Source organism: Podarcis raffonei, chromosome 1, assembly GCF_027172205.1.
Source record: "Podarcis raffonei isolate rPodRaf1 chromosome 1, rPodRaf1.pri, whole genome shotgun sequence".
NCBI classification, from domain to species: Eukaryota; Metazoa; Chordata; class Lepidosauria; order Squamata; family Lacertidae; genus Podarcis; species Podarcis raffonei.
The window spans coordinates 30,113,362-30,131,796 of NC_070602.1; the positions used below are offsets into that span (position 1 = coordinate 30,113,362).

The 18,435-nt window shown below is 43.6% G+C and overlaps 1 protein-coding gene across 3 annotated transcripts; it reads left to right on the forward strand.

Annotated features, from left to right (window-relative positions):
* Nucleotides 1-5: 5 nt before the first annotated feature.
* ANGEL1 (angel homolog 1) lies at nt 6-18,243 on the forward strand. Of its 3 annotated transcripts, none has more exons than XM_053378700.1 (10): nt 6-65; nt 7,338-7,931; nt 9,111-9,337; nt 9,834-9,903; nt 10,932-11,365; nt 12,576-12,702; nt 13,089-13,199; nt 14,917-14,986; nt 15,603-15,766; nt 16,905-18,243. In XM_053378700.1, the coding sequence occupies exons 1-10, from the start codon at nt 50-52 to the stop codon at nt 17,063-17,065; spliced, it is 1,974 nt and encodes a 657-aa protein (XP_053234675.1). In that variant the 5' UTR covers nt 6-49; the 3' UTR covers nt 17,066-18,243. The 3 variants fall into 3 exon arrangements, with proteins under 3 accessions (XP_053234675.1, XP_053234669.1, XP_053234680.1); XM_053378694.1 differs by lacking the exon at nt 6-65 and adding an exon at nt 4,797-5,232 and having other exon boundaries at nt 16,905-18,242; XM_053378705.1 differs by lacking the exon at nt 6-65 and adding an exon at nt 5,960-5,992 and having other exon boundaries at nt 16,905-18,242.
* Nucleotides 18,244-18,435: the final 192 nt, after the last annotated feature.

Here is an 18,435-nt window from a genome sequence, read left to right on the forward strand (position 1 = left end):
TCACATAGCTCAGACTTGCATCGGGTCTTCTTTGCTGAGCTGGATCAAAATGGATCAGAATTCAGGTGAGAGATTTTGTTTCAGAAAGTGATGCTGTTGATTGCTTAAGGTAAGGTTACCAGATTCTTTTCAATGAATCTGGGGACACTTTTCAACTTCAATGGATTTTGTATGGGGACTGATTTGTAAATCTGGGGACTGTCCCTGGGAAATGGGGACGTCTGGTAACCTTAGCTTAAGGGTCAGCTAAACCTGTTGAGGTTCTAAGAAATAATGTAAGGTTCTGGGTACTAATGCTGCTACTTTTCATGACCCAAGTTCAGCTCCCTCTCTTTAAATGTGGTGATTTTTTTCACAACAGTCAACCTTGGGCAGCCGATTAAGATCAGCATATGGATTTGGCACCCTAAGGCCTATTAAATTAGCCAGATCACAACAATTCAGGACACAGGTGACCCCTTTGTGAGAATTCTTCCCAATCACAACATTTAGACATGTACCATCTGTATGACACTCCTATCTCCTAGCAGACATCTGAAAGCGAGGTGTAAATTTTTAACCATAATTTTTATTAATATTAGCTTTAAAATATTGCATAATACAGTGGTACCTCTGGTTATGTACTTAATTCATTCCGGAGGTCCATTCTTAACCTGAAACTGTTTTTAACCTGAAGCACCACTTTAGCTAATAGGGCCTCCCGCTGCTGCCGCCGCGCGATTTCTGTTCTCATCCTGAAGCAAAGTTCTTAACCCGAGGTATTGTTTCTGGGTTAGCGGAGTCTGTAACCTGAAGCGTATGTAACCTGAAGCGTCTGTAACCCGAGGTACCACTGTATAGGCATGAACGCTGGTAAGGTACTGCTGAGCAAGAGTCTTCATAATAATAGCCTTAATGGACAGCAAAAATGGTAAAATCTGTTGCCATCCAAAAGTAGCATACAATACAGAAGGAAACCAAGCTGAATGTGGTAGTGACATCTTTCCCGCCACAAAGTTGTTGAAAAGATGGTTCCTTGGGATCATTATTTATTTATTTATTTATTTGATTTCTTACCTGCCCTTCACCATAAGGTCCTTGGACTGGTTACAGCAATTAATAAATACAATTACTAGGGTGGCTCATAAAAATTTTATATTGAATGTGAATGGACAAGGTAAAGAGAACTGATGTTTAGACATGCTTAAATTTGTATAGGATTGGGCCATTAACACCCACTCTTGCTTTCTATTTTGGGTGCCTGTCAAGTCTCTGTTTTCTTGCTGCAAGTTGTGAGCTGCTTACAATTCTAATTAACAAACAGAGACTGTTTTCTTGTTTTCAGTGACAGCTGCACTAGTCATAACTGTTAGACAAGAAGAAAGGCTTCTAATTATCACCTAATGTGACCTCTGATTTATTCCATGAGCATGTAAATAAATCCAAGACTGGAGCTGGTGATAGGGTTATTTTGGGAGTGATCTTGCAGACAAGCATGGGGTAAATTTAGTAAAACCAACCCACATGGTTCAAGTAAATGGCCCAGGCCTTACATGACAGGAAAAGGCAAAAAAGATAATGAAAAAAGAGAGGAATTAATCAGAGCAGCTGGCAGTACTATTATTATTTTTAGGACGTTCTTAAATTAGGTAATTTAAAATAATGGAGTTAAAATCTGATAAACTGTTTTCATTTTCAAAGAAGCCTTTGGATTGTGGGGGGAAATGGAAGCTGACTTTTTAAGAGACACCAGAAGGAAACTCCTTCCCTTCCAAATTATATTTTATTTTTTAAAAACACTAATAAACAAGTCTCATGTTTCTTTAATTCTGGGAAGATGTGAAGGCCTGCACTAATTCAGGGCTCCTGAATGCTTCACAAACCACACAGTCCAGTTTTGGATTCATCAATAATAATTATTAGCCTTGATTCTGTGCTGCTAATGCTATTATTAAAATCCTCATAAAGCACATAACCAACTGCACAGGAAAAGTCTACCACAAGGATGTGCTGAAGTGAGGGCTGTGTGTGTGATATTCCAGAAGAAGATTTCTTTTTTTTTTTTTTATTTTTTTTAAATAATATTTATTAAGATTTTCAGAGATACAGAAAGAAAAAGAATAGAATACATTCAAAGCCTTCTTTTCAAACACCCTCTTTCCGGGACTCCCTCCTTCCCCCACCCCTACCATATTCCCCTATCATATTGTTGGCTCCACAAGTTCTCAGTTCTAATTAAAACTTAATTTGTTTAAACCATTATTCAAATTTAAATTTAAAATTATTCAGTCCTCACCAGTACCCTTAATAAAAGACAAAAGTTCTCTCCCCAGGGCCCACCCCCTTTCCATTCCACAATTTCCCCTTTTTTTTAGTGATAAAGACACCTCACACAATAAAGAAATAAGAAACAAGAAATAAAAAGTATAGTAAATGAAAAAAAGCCAATTCAAAAAATAGTTGACAAGCCTTTGGATTCTAGTTCTCCCCCCCCCCGTCCCCGGTTTAATTTCCCCCTGACCACTAATCCATATTGTCTGCCTGGAATTCTTAAAGTCCATAAATCACATTTTCCCCCCGATTCCTTGCTGGCTTTTTTCTTTTTATAATTATTTTTAAAGTTATTTTTAAACCATTTAATTTCCAATCTTTAATAAAGCTCCCCCCATTGTTCTTTCCAAGTTGTAGTCCAGTTTCCTCTTGTTCCGCTGCCAAAACGTTCTAATTCAGAAGTTTAGTAGGTCTGCAGGGATTATTGTTATTCAGGAACAAAAACATACGTTCAGTCCCTTCCTTTCTTCAATAGAAAATTCTATTGTTTAGCTAAACACCCTGTAGACACAATATTGTTTCCGTTTCGCAGCTTTCCCAGAAGATAACCAGTCCTGTAGAATTCCAATGGTATTTTTCCACTTACGACCTTCTTTGTAATGTCCCGAAACTCCTCTAGGGGGATTGTTGTAACTTTGTTTTCTCTAGTCCAAAAGTCCGATTGTTATCCATGTTTTCGCCATTTTATATCCAAGTTTTGACAAATTGTAACAAATTGTAGCAAAATTAACCAGCAAAGTCCTCATAATCAAGTCCTCTTTAAATTTCGGACTTTGACAGCTACTTTGACAGCTGTCAAAATCTCCCTCGCTTTTCGCCAGGCTCTCTCCTCAATCACCCCGGTTCCCAGGGGGGGGGTTACGTTTTCCTTCTCCCTCAATTCTTCCTCCAGCACAGTTCTTGTAGTTTCCCATCGTGGAATTCTTAGTTCTTATCAGCAATTCAATTCTTTTTGGACCTTGGTTTCCCAGTCCTTGTTTTGGAAGGTTTACAGTAGGGAGGGGGACTGACTTCCTTTTTGGATCCCCCCCCCGCTCGTATCAAATCCGAAAAAAAAATTCTTTTTTTCTCCTTTTAAACCCGGTTTCCAAATTACTCACGGGTTGTTGTTACAAATCCGAATTCTCAATGGAAGAAGTCAGCGCTCTCCGCCGGATGGCATGCGGCTTCGCTCGGCAGGGATAGCAGAGGACTCAAAGCACCACGCTTCTCCCCGGCACCCGATCCGTAGCCTTTAAAAAGGCTCCTTCACGAGTCGGGAGGGCGCTAGCAGTGCCAGCCGAGTCTCCATGTCCACGGCCTCCGTGGCCGTGGTTTTTAAGGGTCCCCGCGTCGCCGATGCGGTAGGACCCAGCCCCTGCCGAGCAGGCTCCCTCCGGAGCTCGGAGGGAGTCCGCCATTCGGCGATGGCGCCAACCCGGAAGTCCCCCAGAAGAAGATTTCTAAGGTGCGCACTTGACAGGCTGCTATGCTGATTTGCACAACCACGAAGCAGTGAGATGTGCACTGAGCACAGGTCGCCTGAGTTGCCTCCCAACGCAATTCCATTGCTTCATTGCATTACCCACCCCTCCCCGCTTAGAAAATTTGGGAAGCCCCAATTATTTATTTTTTACATCTGTATTGTGCCTTTCCTCTTAAGAAGCCACAGGTAGCCAACATTTGATCATAGCATCGTAAGAGTACTAAGGAAGGTATCCCAAAGGTCTAGTCCAACCCCCTGCAATGCAGGAATCTCAGCTAAAGCATCCATGACAAATGGCCATCCAACCTCTGCTTAAAAACCTCCAAAGAAGGAGAGTCCACAACCGGCTGAGGGAGATGGTTCCACTGTCAAATAGACTCCCCTCCCCCTTTCAACCTCACAATAACCCTCTGGGGCATAGGCATAGCCAGGGGGTGGGGGTGGGCAGCTGGCCCCCATAAATCAATCAAAATCAATACAAATCAGAAGTTCTGCCCCCCCACCCCCCCCAACAAAAAATCCTGGCTTCGCCCATGCTCTGAGGTAAAGTTAGGCCTGCGAGAGAGCGACCCACTGAAAGTCACCCATTATTATTATTATTAATTGAATTTATATACCGCCCTATACCTGGGGAATCTCAGGGCGGTTCCCTGAATAAAATTGAGATATAAAACCACAAAATACATAATAAAATAAAAACAACCCAATACCCCCCCCCCCAAAAAGCCCTTTAAAGGGGCATAGAATGTAAATCAGATCAACAAAAGGCCTGGTTATTGGCTGTCTTATTTAGACAAGCTGCCCAGATGTTTAGAAAGCGTGCACCATTTTAAATTTGGCTTCAGTCTATCCTATAGTAGTGTGTTCTTATCTATCCGCATGCTCTTAAATGACGGCTGCAAACTTTTCAGGAATAATTTTATTGTTATGTCTTTTTTTCAACTTTGAGTGTGCCCTAAAACCAAGCGGGTGTATACATTTTATGAACTAAGATAAATAAAAGAACATGGGCTGAGGGGGGTGGCTTCCAGAGTTTCCCACAGAAGCGCCTGTTTGGGATATTCCGCATTTAGCAGCAGGCACCGGGGAGATCCAGCAGCGGGATCTGTACAGGTGCTCCGTCCCCCCTCACAGCCTCCGTCAAGCGGGCGGCGAAGACGGCGCCGCGTCCTCCCGAAGCCTCTCGCGTCAGTCCTTGAGCACCAGCCCCGCTCGCTTGGTGAAGCTCCTCCGGGCCCGCCAGCCTTCCCAACGCAAGGAGGGCCCTCGGGCCGCCGCGACGCCCAACGGCTCATCCCGCCCGCGCGCCGCTCCCAATCAGCCCGCTCGAGCCTCGCTGAGGCGGAGTCGGGCTCGCGCGTGGCCCACAGCTGGGAGGGGAGGCGCGGGCGGCATGATCGGGACCGTGCTCTGTTACGTGCTGCTGCCCGTGGCGCGGCTCCTGCGGGCTTTCCGAGGTAACCCCCCCTCCCCGCGCCGCCGTCCCTCCTTTTTTCCCGGCCTCCTCCTGTTTCCCTGCCCCCCACAAGCCTCCTCAGAAAGAAGAGGTGGCTTCGGCGGCTCCTCACACGACGCGAGGGCTTCTGTCAGCCGAGGCCCAAAGCTGACAGGAATCCCCGCTGCCCCTCCGCGCTTGTCTACCAGGCCTGGCCGGACGACGCTCAGTTGGCGGCCTGGAAGCCTCCCCTTCTCCCCGCCTCAGGGACCCCTTTTTGCGAAGTCCGCCCCCCCCTCGAAGGACGTGGTGGTGGTTGTTGTTAACAGTTCTGCCCCTACATTCCCGGGGACAACATTGTCTGTCGCCGGTGCTTTATTTCAGTGTAATAAAATGCTTAACATCAGTGGGGGGCTGTGTTATTTTAAAACCAGATGGCCACTTTCCCATATGGGCAACTAAGGGCGGGGGGGGGGAGCAGGACAGGCGTGCCAGTTGTGGGCGGGACCCGACGCAGAAGTGGGCGGGGCAATGAATGCAAAACAGAGCCTTTGTACCGTCGGCTGGTTTCTTCTACCCATGCTGTTTCTCTATCCTGCAGCCGCGCGGAACGAAAACGCACGCACGCTCAACGAGGGTGTGTTTTAAGGTGTGCGTGGGTGCGTGCGCACGCGTCCGGGGTGGGGGGAATAGCCCAAAAGGCCAGACGAAGAAGACTGGAAAGCTGCGTTTGTCTCCACACCCCCCCCACTCCCGCCCCGGGTTCCCTACCAAATGTTGCTGTACGTTAGATGCAGTAATTATGGTTTGGCTGGATGATGGCAGTGGGAAATTGATTAAGGAGGCAGGCGGTTTGGAGCGAAGTGTGTGGGGGAGCGTAGGAAGAGTAGGCAAACGCGTGTATTTGTGGTTATCATAATAAATGAAACATATAGGCCTTTTGAACTGTTCAAAACACTTCAGATTTGTGTTGTAATCTTTTTAAGTTAGGTCGATGTTACACTGAGCGTGAGTGAGTGAGAATGTTTTCTAAGTAGCCTAGCAGTACCTTGTCTCCTTGTATGACTCTTTCTAATAATCAGAGTGTTAGGGGCTAGATAGGTGCCCAATCTTCATTTTCTATGTGGCTTTGGAAGTACCTTTTTTGAGGTATGCTTTTAATACATTCTCTCCCCCTCCCCCTTTTGAAGAAAGGGGCTACAGATGTGCCATTTCAGAATTTTCTAACAATTCAACAATTCAATGCTTTGAACTGTAAAAGTATCAATTTTCAGGGCTCCGGCACACTGGAAAGTACTCTTAAGGGTTAGTCTTTCTCTGCGACCCCTGGCCTTATTTTCTTGTATAATAAAGTTATCATCCTGCATCATACTCCACCCATCATGATGACAAATATTTTGCTACCATGTAATATCAGATGACTAAAAGACAAATGTGAGGGAACAAGGATTAGCATTCTAACCCAGAGAAGAGGATTCATCTAATAGCCAAGCTAGATCCGATGTAGGAGATCTGTCTGGTTTGTTTGATTGGGATCATGACTTTGGGGGAGATTTTTAAACCTCTTCCCCTGCCCTGTTTTCTTGCTCCCTTCCAATCTGAAACTACTGTTTCCTAAATACATATACCAGCCAGATAACTTAGCTAAAACCTTTACATTCTGTACTACTTCATTCTGTTCCAGTTCATGAAGTAATCCAATATCACTTGTTTAACTTTTATATCTGTTTTAACAATGCCTCCTGATCTGGTAAGAATATTTTGGAAATGAATGTCTGTTAATGGTTACTTCTATTTGCACTCAAATCAATAATAGAAAATCATTGAGATTTTGAGATCAGCCAAAGTGATCAAGGAAGTCTTGATATTGCTAAACCCAAATGTTCAAAATCATGAACCTGCAACAATGTAGGACTGCTTTAGACAGTGGCATGGACTACTTTCCTGCCCACCTTCTCAGGATTGGTAAAAGCAGGTGTGCCCTACTGTGCCAACCTTTTGCTGATCCTTCTGAATTGTCCTCGTATCATAAACTGTTGAGTTCTAATAATTTTGTGGCACCTAATTTTGCTACCCTTTGGAAACGTGTTGTTTTAATCAGCATCTGCTGTTGGCTTATTTTGGCAGATGCTTTCTTTACATGTCAAAAGAACATGCTTCTGGCGAAGAGCACGACCACCCATATAGACGGCCTATCTGCTCCCATCAGTGGGAAGCCTGTCTCAGAGGAGCAGCAAGCCCTGCTGCAGCAGTGGCTGGAGGAAGGTGCTGGTGAGGTCCATGCCAGTGAGAGTGCTTCAAAACCAGAGAAGGTGCCCACGATATCAAATGCTGAGTGGCTGGAAGGCCCAGAGCTGCTGATGACAAGCTTAAGCGACCTGAATGTATCACCACAATCTGGTGGCCAGGAGCAGCTGCCAAGTGAGGTCCAGATTGAGACGTCTCCTGGACTACAGGAATTTGTAGAAGTGACAGGAAGTTTACCCGCAGAAGAAAGGGAGGCCTTAGGGGACAATGCTATATGGGCAGCAGTAAGGACACAGGCTGATCCTCAGATGGTTGAAGCTGCTCCTCTGTCTACAGAAGTGTGGATTGAAGACCCTGCAGTGTTAGCCTGGAGTCCTGCCCAGGAGACAGATGTGGGTCCAACAGAGGGAGCAGTGTGGCCTTTTCAGAATGCTGGTCAGTTTCAGCCACTCCCATTAGAGATACCTTATCATGGTGAGTATAATGAATGTATTTTATCTTCTGATTTTGACTCTGCTTTCATAGAGCAAAACTTTCCAATATAATATGACTGTATGATCTTTGCCATGTGTAAGGCTGCAACAGAGCTGAAAAACACCAGTATTATCTTTCCGCAGACTCCTTCAAAGTTTTGCCTTGGAAGCATAGTCCATTGCTGGACTCCTTTCATGTTTGGATATGTTATTACTAGTTTAATGTAGTATGACCAAAATTACAGCCCAAAAAGCATAGGCAGAAGGTTTTGTGAATAGTTGCCATCAGAATTGCCTGGCAAAGTAGTGAAGGGAGAGTTATTCGAAGTGTATTACTATCTGTGAAACAGATGACGTTTCAGAGTACAGTTGCAAGGAAATGAATCTAGTGCTTGTTTGAAACTTGTGAGCATTGCAGAATCTTTCTTCTTCAGTACATTTAAGTCTGGAAGACTAGCTATCTTAGTCTGTTGCTGTAAAATTTCATCTTGTGAAGTAGGCCTATAAAATACCACACTCTATTAATCTTCAAGATGCCACCATGCTAACTTTGTTGCTTTTAAATACATTTATCCATTGGTCGCCTATCCATCTCTGCCAGTGGAGTACTTTTACAATCTGAATAATCTTTCTGAACGATTATATCATAGTTCAAATTCTTCAAGCAATTGGTGAATGATTAATCCTTCATTTCCCACATAGCAGAGGTAACTTAGGGCCAAACTGTAAAGATAGTAAATGTGTCTTTGCATTTAACAAGTACCTTTTAAAGTAAGTAGTAGCTTCTAAAAGATTGTAATTATGAGGATCACAGCTAGAGAGGATTTAACTCTTTCATCCCCTGCTTTGGTCCTGGTGAAAATCACTTCTAATTGCATTGTGGGGGAGGCAGATTGGTGCTATTTGCAGTTTTTAAAACCATGCATGTGAAACATAAGGGTGCATTTAACATCACATCTGATTTGGTCCATACGGTCAAACTATTTGTGATGCTGGAGATCTGTGATCAGGATCTCCCACTGTATTTTTAAATTAAAAGCACCTGTTTGAACTTTTGGAATGGATTGGGGTTCTGGAAGGGGGTTTAAGCCTTTTCCCTCATGCAGTTTCCTCTGCCTATTCCCTCATCCCCCACTCCCATATTTCTAACATCTGTCTTCCTTTCTTTGTCATTATGCAGAAATTCTGTGGAGGGACTGGGAAGATCTTTCTGCTCAGGCTTCCATCCCAGAGTTGAGCTCAGAGGCTGGGTCTTTATTTGAATTCAGAGTCATGTCGTATAACATTCTGGCCCAGGACCTGATAGAACAGAGCCCTCATCTTTATATGCATTGCCATCCAGACATTATGAACTGGAGCTATCGCTTTACAAATCTCTTACAGGAGATCCAGCACTGGGATCCTGAAGTGAGTGTAACATTTGCATTAGGCACTATATTAATTAGAGAGGAGAGGGAAATCCTAAGTATATTGCTCTTAGCTAGTGTCTGATAATATGGCCCCCAGAGTCCTCACTTGCAGCAACTGGAATTTGGGTCCTTCTCGCTATAGCTCACGTGACTGTAAACCTGTCTTTTAGTTTGGATTGTCTGTAGATTCCTATCAAGGGTCACTGAGAACTTTCTGGCTTTAGGTAGCACTATTCAGTGGCTGTGAATCTGTAAGCACTTTCACTTTCAGTCTCCCACTCCTTGAACTCTTTGCACCTCCTCTCCTTATTTTAAGTAGTTTTTTGAATATGTAATTGCTTGTAGTCCCAAAGGATGCTGTCTTTTCCCACTCTGTAGTAGGGGAAATAGGTATAGGGAAGATATTCAGCCAGAACTAGTTATCGTGAGGGAACTTAATCTGTTGTGCTGCCTTGGGAGAGCTGCTGCTAAGTATGTTCTCTGTTGCTTTCCAGATTCTTTGTCTCCAAGAAGTTCAGGAGAATCACTATTGGGAACAGCTGGAACCAACACTTACGATGATGGGTATAAGTAGTTTTTGCAATGGAGACTAGCTCAAGAATACTCCTATGAGGAATACTCCTCCAAGCACTGCTTTTTCTACACAGTTTTAGTGGCCACAATTTTTCTGGGGTGATTTGCTTTACCCCCTGAGTTTGATAGAAGGAATGGTTGTGGGGAAGTTGGAGCTTCTCTGCTACATTAATGTCACACTAGGGTATCATCATTTAGTAAGAGGCTTGGTCTGTCTCTCCCATGATTTTCGGAGTGGGGTTTTAGCCTAATGCTGGGGATTAAAGTCAACATTCCTTTTAAAATAAAAAAAGTAAAAAATGAGAAGCAGCCATGGGAGGCTGCAGTTAGGAACAGGATGCAGGAGGAGCTGCTTAACTTCTCTCCCTCCTGCTGTCTTCTCACTTAAAATTCTGCCCCTACCTGCAAGCGGCTTTCCCTGTGAGTCAGGATATGGATCCCAGCAACCCTTCTCCCCGCTAGTGGAAAAGCAAGTTGGGGAAACTGATTTTCAGCAGGGAAACATCCAGGCGCAAAAAGGATTAAGCAGTCTTTGACATTCCTTTGCTCAAACTTGGGAGCTCCTGTAGCATCTCTTCAGTTTAACAAGAAAAAATTGTATCAGGAGACAGTTGTATGCATCTCCTCTATAACCTCTAGTTGAGCTTTGTGAATAAAGTCATGCCAGGTTTAGAACGTCTGACTTTTAGGTTGGCCCTGACTTTTAGGTTGGTAGGGAACTTTCACCCCAGACATGGTTCCCTGCCTTCCTGAATCTGCTCCAACTCCTGCGACAGTTGGATGTGTTTGGCTTGGCATGGTTTCACAATATGAACAGGAGGAACATTTGTTGGCTGGACACTGTAAAAACAGAAGTGTAAGATCTCGATATAATTTAATCTTGCCTACAGAGACTTGCAGCCTAATCCTATGCAGATTTACTTATAGTTCAGTGAGGCTTATTCCCATGTATGTGTTAGAGTTGCAGCCTTAAGTTCTTGTTTAAATTGATCTGATGAAGCCTTTTGTTGTTTGGCTAGGCTTCGCCTGCATCTACAAGCGGAGGACAGGCAGGAAGACAGATGGTTGTGCAATCTGCTACAAGCAAAGCAAGTTTCAGCTGATAAGTGCTAGTCCTGTTGAATACTTTCGGCCTGGCTTGGACATCCTCAACAGGGACAATGTGGGTCTAGTATTACTGCTGCAACCTTTACTCCCAGAGAGCTTGGGAGACAAATCAGTGAGTCCATTGTGTGTGGCAAACACTCATGTGTTGTATAATCCCCGTCGGGGCGATATCAAACTGGCTCAGATGGCTCTGCTCCTAGCCGAGGTAGACAAGACTGCAAAAATGGCTGATGGCAATTACTGCCCTATTATCTTATGTGGGGACCTGAACTCTGTGCCTGACTCACCGCTATACAAGTTCATTCGGAATGGCCAGTTGTACTACCATGGGATGCCAGCCTGGAAGGTAAGCAGAGAAAGGGGATAGATGGCAACATCTCTTGACTCAGCTTAAAACGTATCATGCCGTTCCTCTGTAGACTTAGCAGCTTCTGAGATTTTCTACCATTGTACCACCTTTTCTGTGGCTTTGGTCAGTTCACTAAGAGAAATTGAATGAGTTAATTTCTCTTGTGATAAAAAGGCCATTATTGTATTTGGGGCATAGGTGCTACAGGAAGAAGTCCATGCTAGAATCTATGTAAACTTGGGCTATCTGCATGACAGCTTCCTGCATTGCTACTTTAGTATATTAGCACAAAACATGAAGCTGGGGCGGTGGACAAAGCAGGCACAGTAATAGGAAGTTATTGAGAACAAAACTTTTCTACAAGTTAAATTAAATGTTAAAACAGATATTATGGTACCTTCAATTTAGAACAGAGAGAAACTATTCCCCCTCAATCTAGCTGCCCTCAATGTATTCTATTTTATTCATTTGAAAATAATAAACTTTGTGAAAAGCAGAAAGTCAAATGGGTGTATTATTCTATATTGTAAATATGAAATCTGTTATGCAAATGGCACAAACTATGCTCGTTTTGCCGAATGGATCAGATTGGAGCAGAATAAACTGAAGCTACCAGCATGTGTGGGCTGCTAGATAAGGGTGTGCATTGGATGCACATTGAAAACTGTCATGCATATACCAGTTTAAAATTACTGGATTCTAAACCCTTTTCTCTCCTTGAGACAATCACACGTTTGCTGTTATACCCCCATCTGCTATAGGCTAGATTTCTAACATTCTTGATTACCAGGGAATAGTCTAGACTGGGTTCTTCCAGACAGAGGCATAGTATTATAAAAGGGTCCTTAGCAACAGGCTTCCTTAACTTGCTGTATTATTTTTGGAAAGCATAACTTCAGATTAAATTGGAGTGGTGGGAGATACATGCTGGCATTCTGATGATAGCAGCACTGTACGGGTGCTTCAAAAACTTGCATGCAACAGCAGTCTTGACCCCATAATACACACCCTTCATTGGATTTTCTTTCTTTTGACTAAGTGACTAATTCCTTTGCTTGTAAATTCCTAGCATAGTCACAAATCTGTAGATGTAGGTGCCAGTTTTTAAGCTTGTGTGTGTGGCTGCACCTACTGTAAATTTTGCTGTATTTGAGAAGATTGTGTGTTTCAAAACACTTTTGTGTGTGCTTGTGTTCTGCCCCTGTAGGTGTCTGGACAGGAAGACTTCTGTCAGAACCCACACCAGCGGAAACTGCTGACTCCCCTGTGGCCCAGCTCTCTGGGGATTACGGACAGCTGCCAGTATGTCAGTCTATGCCAAAGCAAGAAGTCAGGTGAGCTTCATGGTGGAAATGAGGACAAGTGTTGCAGAGACTTGTTCTCTGCCATTAATGTACTGTCTGAAAGTTGCTAGTCTTTTACACTCTAAAACCATCAGACTGGCTAAGAGCCTAACCACATATAATGTTACTATCCTATAAGTAATGTTTATTCATAAAAGTGTGTATTCCCAACATCCATAATTATAGGTTAGGGTCCCCCTCCTTCGCTTTAACCAGCATTTGAGTTTTGAAATTGCATTTTGATGGTTGTATGGGTGCAGTGTGGACTTGTACCTTCACTTCATTCAAATAACAACACTAGGTTGTGTGGAAATAATCAAAATCAACTTAAATGCTTCGTTTTATTTCCCTCCTTTGATCTGCCTTTCTCCCTGTAGACAGGCGCAAATACAGCCGTGACTTCCTGCTTCAGTTCCGTTATTGTGATGTTGCATGTGAGCGACCTGCAGATTTGATCCTGTTGGAAGGTGTGACGGATGCCACGCCAGGTATCCAAAATTTCCCACCGCTTCATTCTGCAACTATGATACACCTAGGTGGAACAGATCTTTTAATACTTAATGGCTTGGACTCACTAGCAGGGTTTCAGTAAACAGTTACAATTAAGAAAACAAGTATAAAGGTCAAGATGCAATAATGGGGAAATAACAAAGGGTAAGATTTAATGTGAAATTATGGTACAAAAATTATAGGATTATAACAACATTTAATTAATTAAAATTAAAGTTAGGAAAAAACAGGAGGAGAAGTAAATAATTAATGAACCAGAAGAGGAAGTTGTGGGAAGTCACTGGAGGTGGGGTGGGGGAGGTAGAGATTTATACAGTCTTTTTGTGATAATATTGATTGTGTTGAATATAAAATTGTAAAACTTATTACAAATTATTTTTTAATAATAATAATAATACTGAATGGTTTGAGGCACTGCTGAACATGGGCGTAGCCAGGATTTTTGTCGGGGGGGCAGGCCTTTTATAAGGGGTCAGAACCTCAGTTTGCTATGTATTTTTATTGAATTTTATTGATTGGGCGGGGGCAGCTGCCCCCCTTGGCTATGCTCATGCTGCTGAAGGTGTTCATTGGGGGACTGAAGCATCGCCACATGCTTCTCTTGGTTCCCTGTGGCTCTTTTGAGGACTTTGTAGCAAACCTTGCATTCCAAAAAGAGTGTCAAATTTGGAATTTTGATTACATTTCCCCCACTCTTTGAAATCTGCCTCATGCAATCTTCTGATTAAAAGATATTTGTTGATTATTCTCATCCTGTCCAGAGGACAGCCTTTTGCGGCTTGGTGGACTTGCCGATCGCATGGTCGGCGGTTTGAATCCCCGCGGCGGGGTGAGCTCCTGTCTTCGGTCCCAGCTCCTTCCCACCTAGCAGTTCGAAAGCACCCCTAAGTGCAAGTAGATAAATGGGTACCGCTTTATAGTGGGAAGGTAAACGGCGTTTCCGTGTGCTGTGCTGGTGCTGGCTCGCCAGAGCAGCTTCGTCACGCTGGCCACGTGACCCGGAAGTGTCTCCGGACAGCGCTGGCCCCCGGCCTCTTAAGTGAGATGGGCGCACAACCCTAGAGTCGGACACGACTGGCCCGTATGGGCAGGGGTACCTTTACCTAATGATAGGCCCTTATGTGCCAACAGCGAGTTAAGTCCAAGGATCACAAAACATAAGTATCGAGGCTTGTGTTTTTCAAATAGCAATCAGCCTTCCATGCCATGTGGCAAATTTACTTTTGAAATTTAGGACTGTTACAAAGGCAGCTTGTGTATGTCATGCAGGTTTGCTGTTTTACGAAAAAGTCTACAATAACTCTTGGGAATTCCTAAAGTGGTTCTTTCAATCCTGGACAAAATCTATTACTTGAAAGAGCAGCACCTTTACTCATCACCTGAGCCTTGTCTTGGTTTTGTCTTGTTCCTGTTTGCGTATGAACTGCTTAACCCAGTTCTGGAGGTGAGAAAGCAGGAGGGACCCATTTCTGACTGTGGTAGATGTTCACACCTCTTAGTCTCTTTATGCACCAATATATTTCATTGAATGCTGGAACCATGACCTGTTCCCTAGCCTCTCCCATTTTGCCACTTGGTCTTGACAATGTCGATTGTTGAAGCAGCAATTTGGATGGGGTTACTAATTGTGCGTTTAACCCAAAAATTGTACGTTCAGTTGTGTATCTGATCTGGATTTTCTTTGGTGCATTGCAGACCGTCCTGCACATTGGCCTAAGGAGCTCACTGTAGTGAACAACTCTGATCCAGATCTGTGTTACTCAAGGTAACTTGAAGGGAAAGGGTGTTGGGTCCCATGAATGAGACAGTTCCATAGCCAGGATTGTTTATCTTAAGAGCATAGCGGAGTCACCTTTGGCTGAAGGGGATTGTATGATCCTTGTCACAAAGCCTATGTTAGAGTCAAGGTTTTCTCCAAGTAAATGGGGCTGTGTTTGCAAGAGCAAGTTAGTCTTCATACTGCAGTTACTCTCTGGGTCACAGGAGGGAGTTTTTCTTTTCATTTGTTACAATGAAATAAATTGAAACCAACCATGGGTGGGCCAAGTGAGAATCTCTCTTGAAACTCAAATCAAGGTATAAGATTAGATATATGCCAGGATAGTGCAACAGTTATAAAGGCTACACTAGCTTGGTCCCACCTTAGCAAGATTCAGGGCTCTGAGCAGACTCCCCTTGAAGTCATTTATCAAATAAGAGTGTTGTAATCAAATTAAGAGAGTTTCACCAAGGTCAGACAGTAATAGCAAAGCAAATGTCTGTGGAAGGCAGAGTTGAGTAGTTGAATAGTAGTACTTTTAAAGTGTGCTTTTCTTTCATTAATTGGGTTTCTTCTCCTCTTCCCCATGTTTTGGGGATGGGGAGTTGTTTCTCCTGTACAGGTATCCTGGCAGTATCCAGCATGGCCTCAACCTGACTTCTGCCTACAGCCACTTCCTGCCTGAGAGAGGTTGCCCTGAGATTACAACCATGCCAATGGGTGTTGGGGCCACAGTTGATTACATCTTCTATTCAGCAAAGCCTGTCAAGAGTGATAATGAAGAATGTGAGTGTTACAGAACTTAAATCTCCTGTATGGCTATACTTTGTGTATTTCACCAGAGATTTTGTGATGGATGGACTGACTGTCTATCTCAGCCTCAGCCCTTCAGTGAGCCACTGAAGATAGCAGTTTATGTAGTCATAAAATGCATAACTCCCCCTGTTTTTCATCTGGCTATTACTCTGCAGTGAGTTGCAGTGGTGATCATGTAAGTGCTTTGCTTCTTACGGCTGTTCCTTTAATTGTGATCGGAACAGACTAGAGTGCTGACTTCCTGTTGTTTTGCCATAAGTTCTTCCTTCTTATTGTACTTTAGCTCTGACCTATGCTCCTTGCCTCCCCCAAACACTTCTTCAGCAGGATCTATGCTCACATCTCTGATCTGGCTCCTGAAGGCTCTCAAGAAAAGTATCCTAATGTCAATGTCCAGTGCTGTCCACAATATGTCACAGGGAGATACTGTACTGAACACATCTACATTGTGTTGTTTAATTTGAGGTCTCAAGCCTGAGAGAGTCATTTGAAAGGGCAAAACCTGAAATGAAGCTTATACTTACCCAGCTAGTGATCACTTGCGTGATGACTGCAACATGTATTGGCAACATGTTCTCTCACTGGTAGAGGTAGAGCATGTGCTTTAAAATGCAGAAGGTCTCAGGTACAATCCCTGGAATCTCCAGGTAGGGCTGGGAGAGACCTGTCTATGGAAAGTCCCTGTCAGTGAGTATAGACATTACTGATGCAGACAGTGGGTATAAGGCAGCTTCAAAATTGCCACTTTCCAGTTTCCCTGGTTCATATTTTATTGAATGCGGAAATATTTGGGACTATCAGCTGAATACACATCTAGGATATTGCACTCCGGGAGGGATGGTAGTAGAATTAGAAAACTAATTGGTTATGATTTTGAGAGGCTGTATAAGTGTGTCTGGGTTAGTGCATTATTTAGTTACTGAAAACAGTGGTGTGTGTGTGTGCGCGCGCGCGCGCGTGTTCCCATGACAGTTGCTAATATCAGTATTTTTACTTTCTGACACTTTCATTGCAGTCTGTCTGTTGAGCTTATGCTTCCGCCACTCCACATGGGGAATGAGTGTGCATGCTCTGTGCTCCTCTTATTGCAACTGTGATTCATTTTCAGGTCGCAGGATGTACCAAGATGGAGCCCTAAAGCTGCTTGGCCACCTCTCCCTCCTCTCTGAAGACATCCTTTGGTCAGCAAATGGCTTGCCAAACCCTTTCTGTTCATCTGATCATCTTTGTCTGCTGGCCAGCTTTGGCCTACAGATCTCTGACTTCTGATCATGTGCCAGATCTCTAGGACTCTCGCAAGAGTTGGTCTGAATGGGAAAAATCATGCCGTTGAAGTTTACATTAGCTATCTTTAAAAAAAAAAAGCAAAAGCTATTTATCTTCCCCACCCTCATCCCTCCCCTTTATGAGATGTCCTTGTTCGTTTCTCCCACACTTCTTTTTTCATGAGGAAATAACCTGAGTTCACCCAGAATGCTACAGTGCTTCACTGCCAGTTTATGGCTGCTGCACCAGCTTTTTTTTCTCTTTTAACAAAGTGTATCCTGCCAGCAAATTAGCAGATTTCTGTCAGCTTGGCAAGTATGCTTGGCCACCATTGCTTAGAAGTCAGCAGAGCAAGTCTTTGTGCACCACAAAGACCTTAGCAGGACTAGAGATGATTTGAGCCGGAGTCTAATCTGGCTTCATTCTTTTTTCTTTTCATCACAAGCAGCAGTTGGCCCATACATTACTGTTTCTGTTGCACCTAGGCCAGAATGCTGCTGATGATTTTTGCATGTGTGCAAAACATAGGGCATTTTTGAAGTGCTGGTACAGCTCATAACCTCCAAAGGTGGGTGCTTGTTGACTGAAATGTTGTTTCTCTTATCTGCTTGGAAGTAGCGTCAAATCAACCCGTGTCAACTAACCGTACCCTATGGAGGTCACCTTGCCAAAATTCAGCTCTCCTGCATGAACATTTGGAAGCCGCCTGCTCATACTGTAACAGACTTTTATCTCTGCTCTAAGAGCCCGCTTGGATTTTATGCTCAGGTTCTTGAGAAGGCTGTTTTCTCTCTCCCATCAACTTGTGACATTTTTGTTGCCTCTGGTGGCACTTCAGGGAAGAAAAAGACGGACTAAAAGTGGCAAAAACCCAAATGAGCGCTGCTTTGTTCTTTGTTACAGCTAGTAAGCCACAGTACTGGGTACCTCAACTGGTCCTGGCAGTTGCTGCTCATTTTTTCCTTTATCACCAATGAATTGTGACAGGAGCATGCAGCTGCAGAGTTAAGGCCAGCCTCTAAATAACCCACATCCTTTCCTTGATACATGGAATCCACAGGATCAACTTCAGCTTTGTGTGGGCCATGGCACAACTTTATTTTGTGGGGGAAGGGAACGCATTGGGAGTTGTCAGTATTTTTAATGTTTTCTTAAAATTTGAAAAAATAAAATTTTATAATTTCAGAAAAGTTGTAAATTCAGTTGGTTGGAATGGTGTGGGTGAAATAATAATAATAATAATAATAATAATAATAATAATAATAATATATTATTTGTACCCCACCCATCTGGCTGGGTTTCCCCAGCCACTCTGGGCGGCTTCCATAGAAACCATAGAGCTGGGTATCATCTGCATATTGATGGACACCCAG

Bases quoted from the DNA above. Each gene is read 5' to 3' on its own strand.
- ANGEL1 (XM_053378694.1), top strand. From the start codon at position 5,169: ATGATCGGGACCGTGCTCTGTTACGTGCTGCTGCCCGTGGCGCGGCTC. The intron at 5,233-7,337 runs GTAACCCCCCCT...TTATTTTGGCAG, and splicing joins GCTCCTGCGGGCTTTCCGAG to ATGCTTTCTTTACATGTCAA. The intron at 13,200-14,916 runs GTATCCAAAATT...GGTGCATTGCAG, and splicing joins TGTGACGGATGCCACGCCAG to ACCGTCCTGCACATTGGCCT.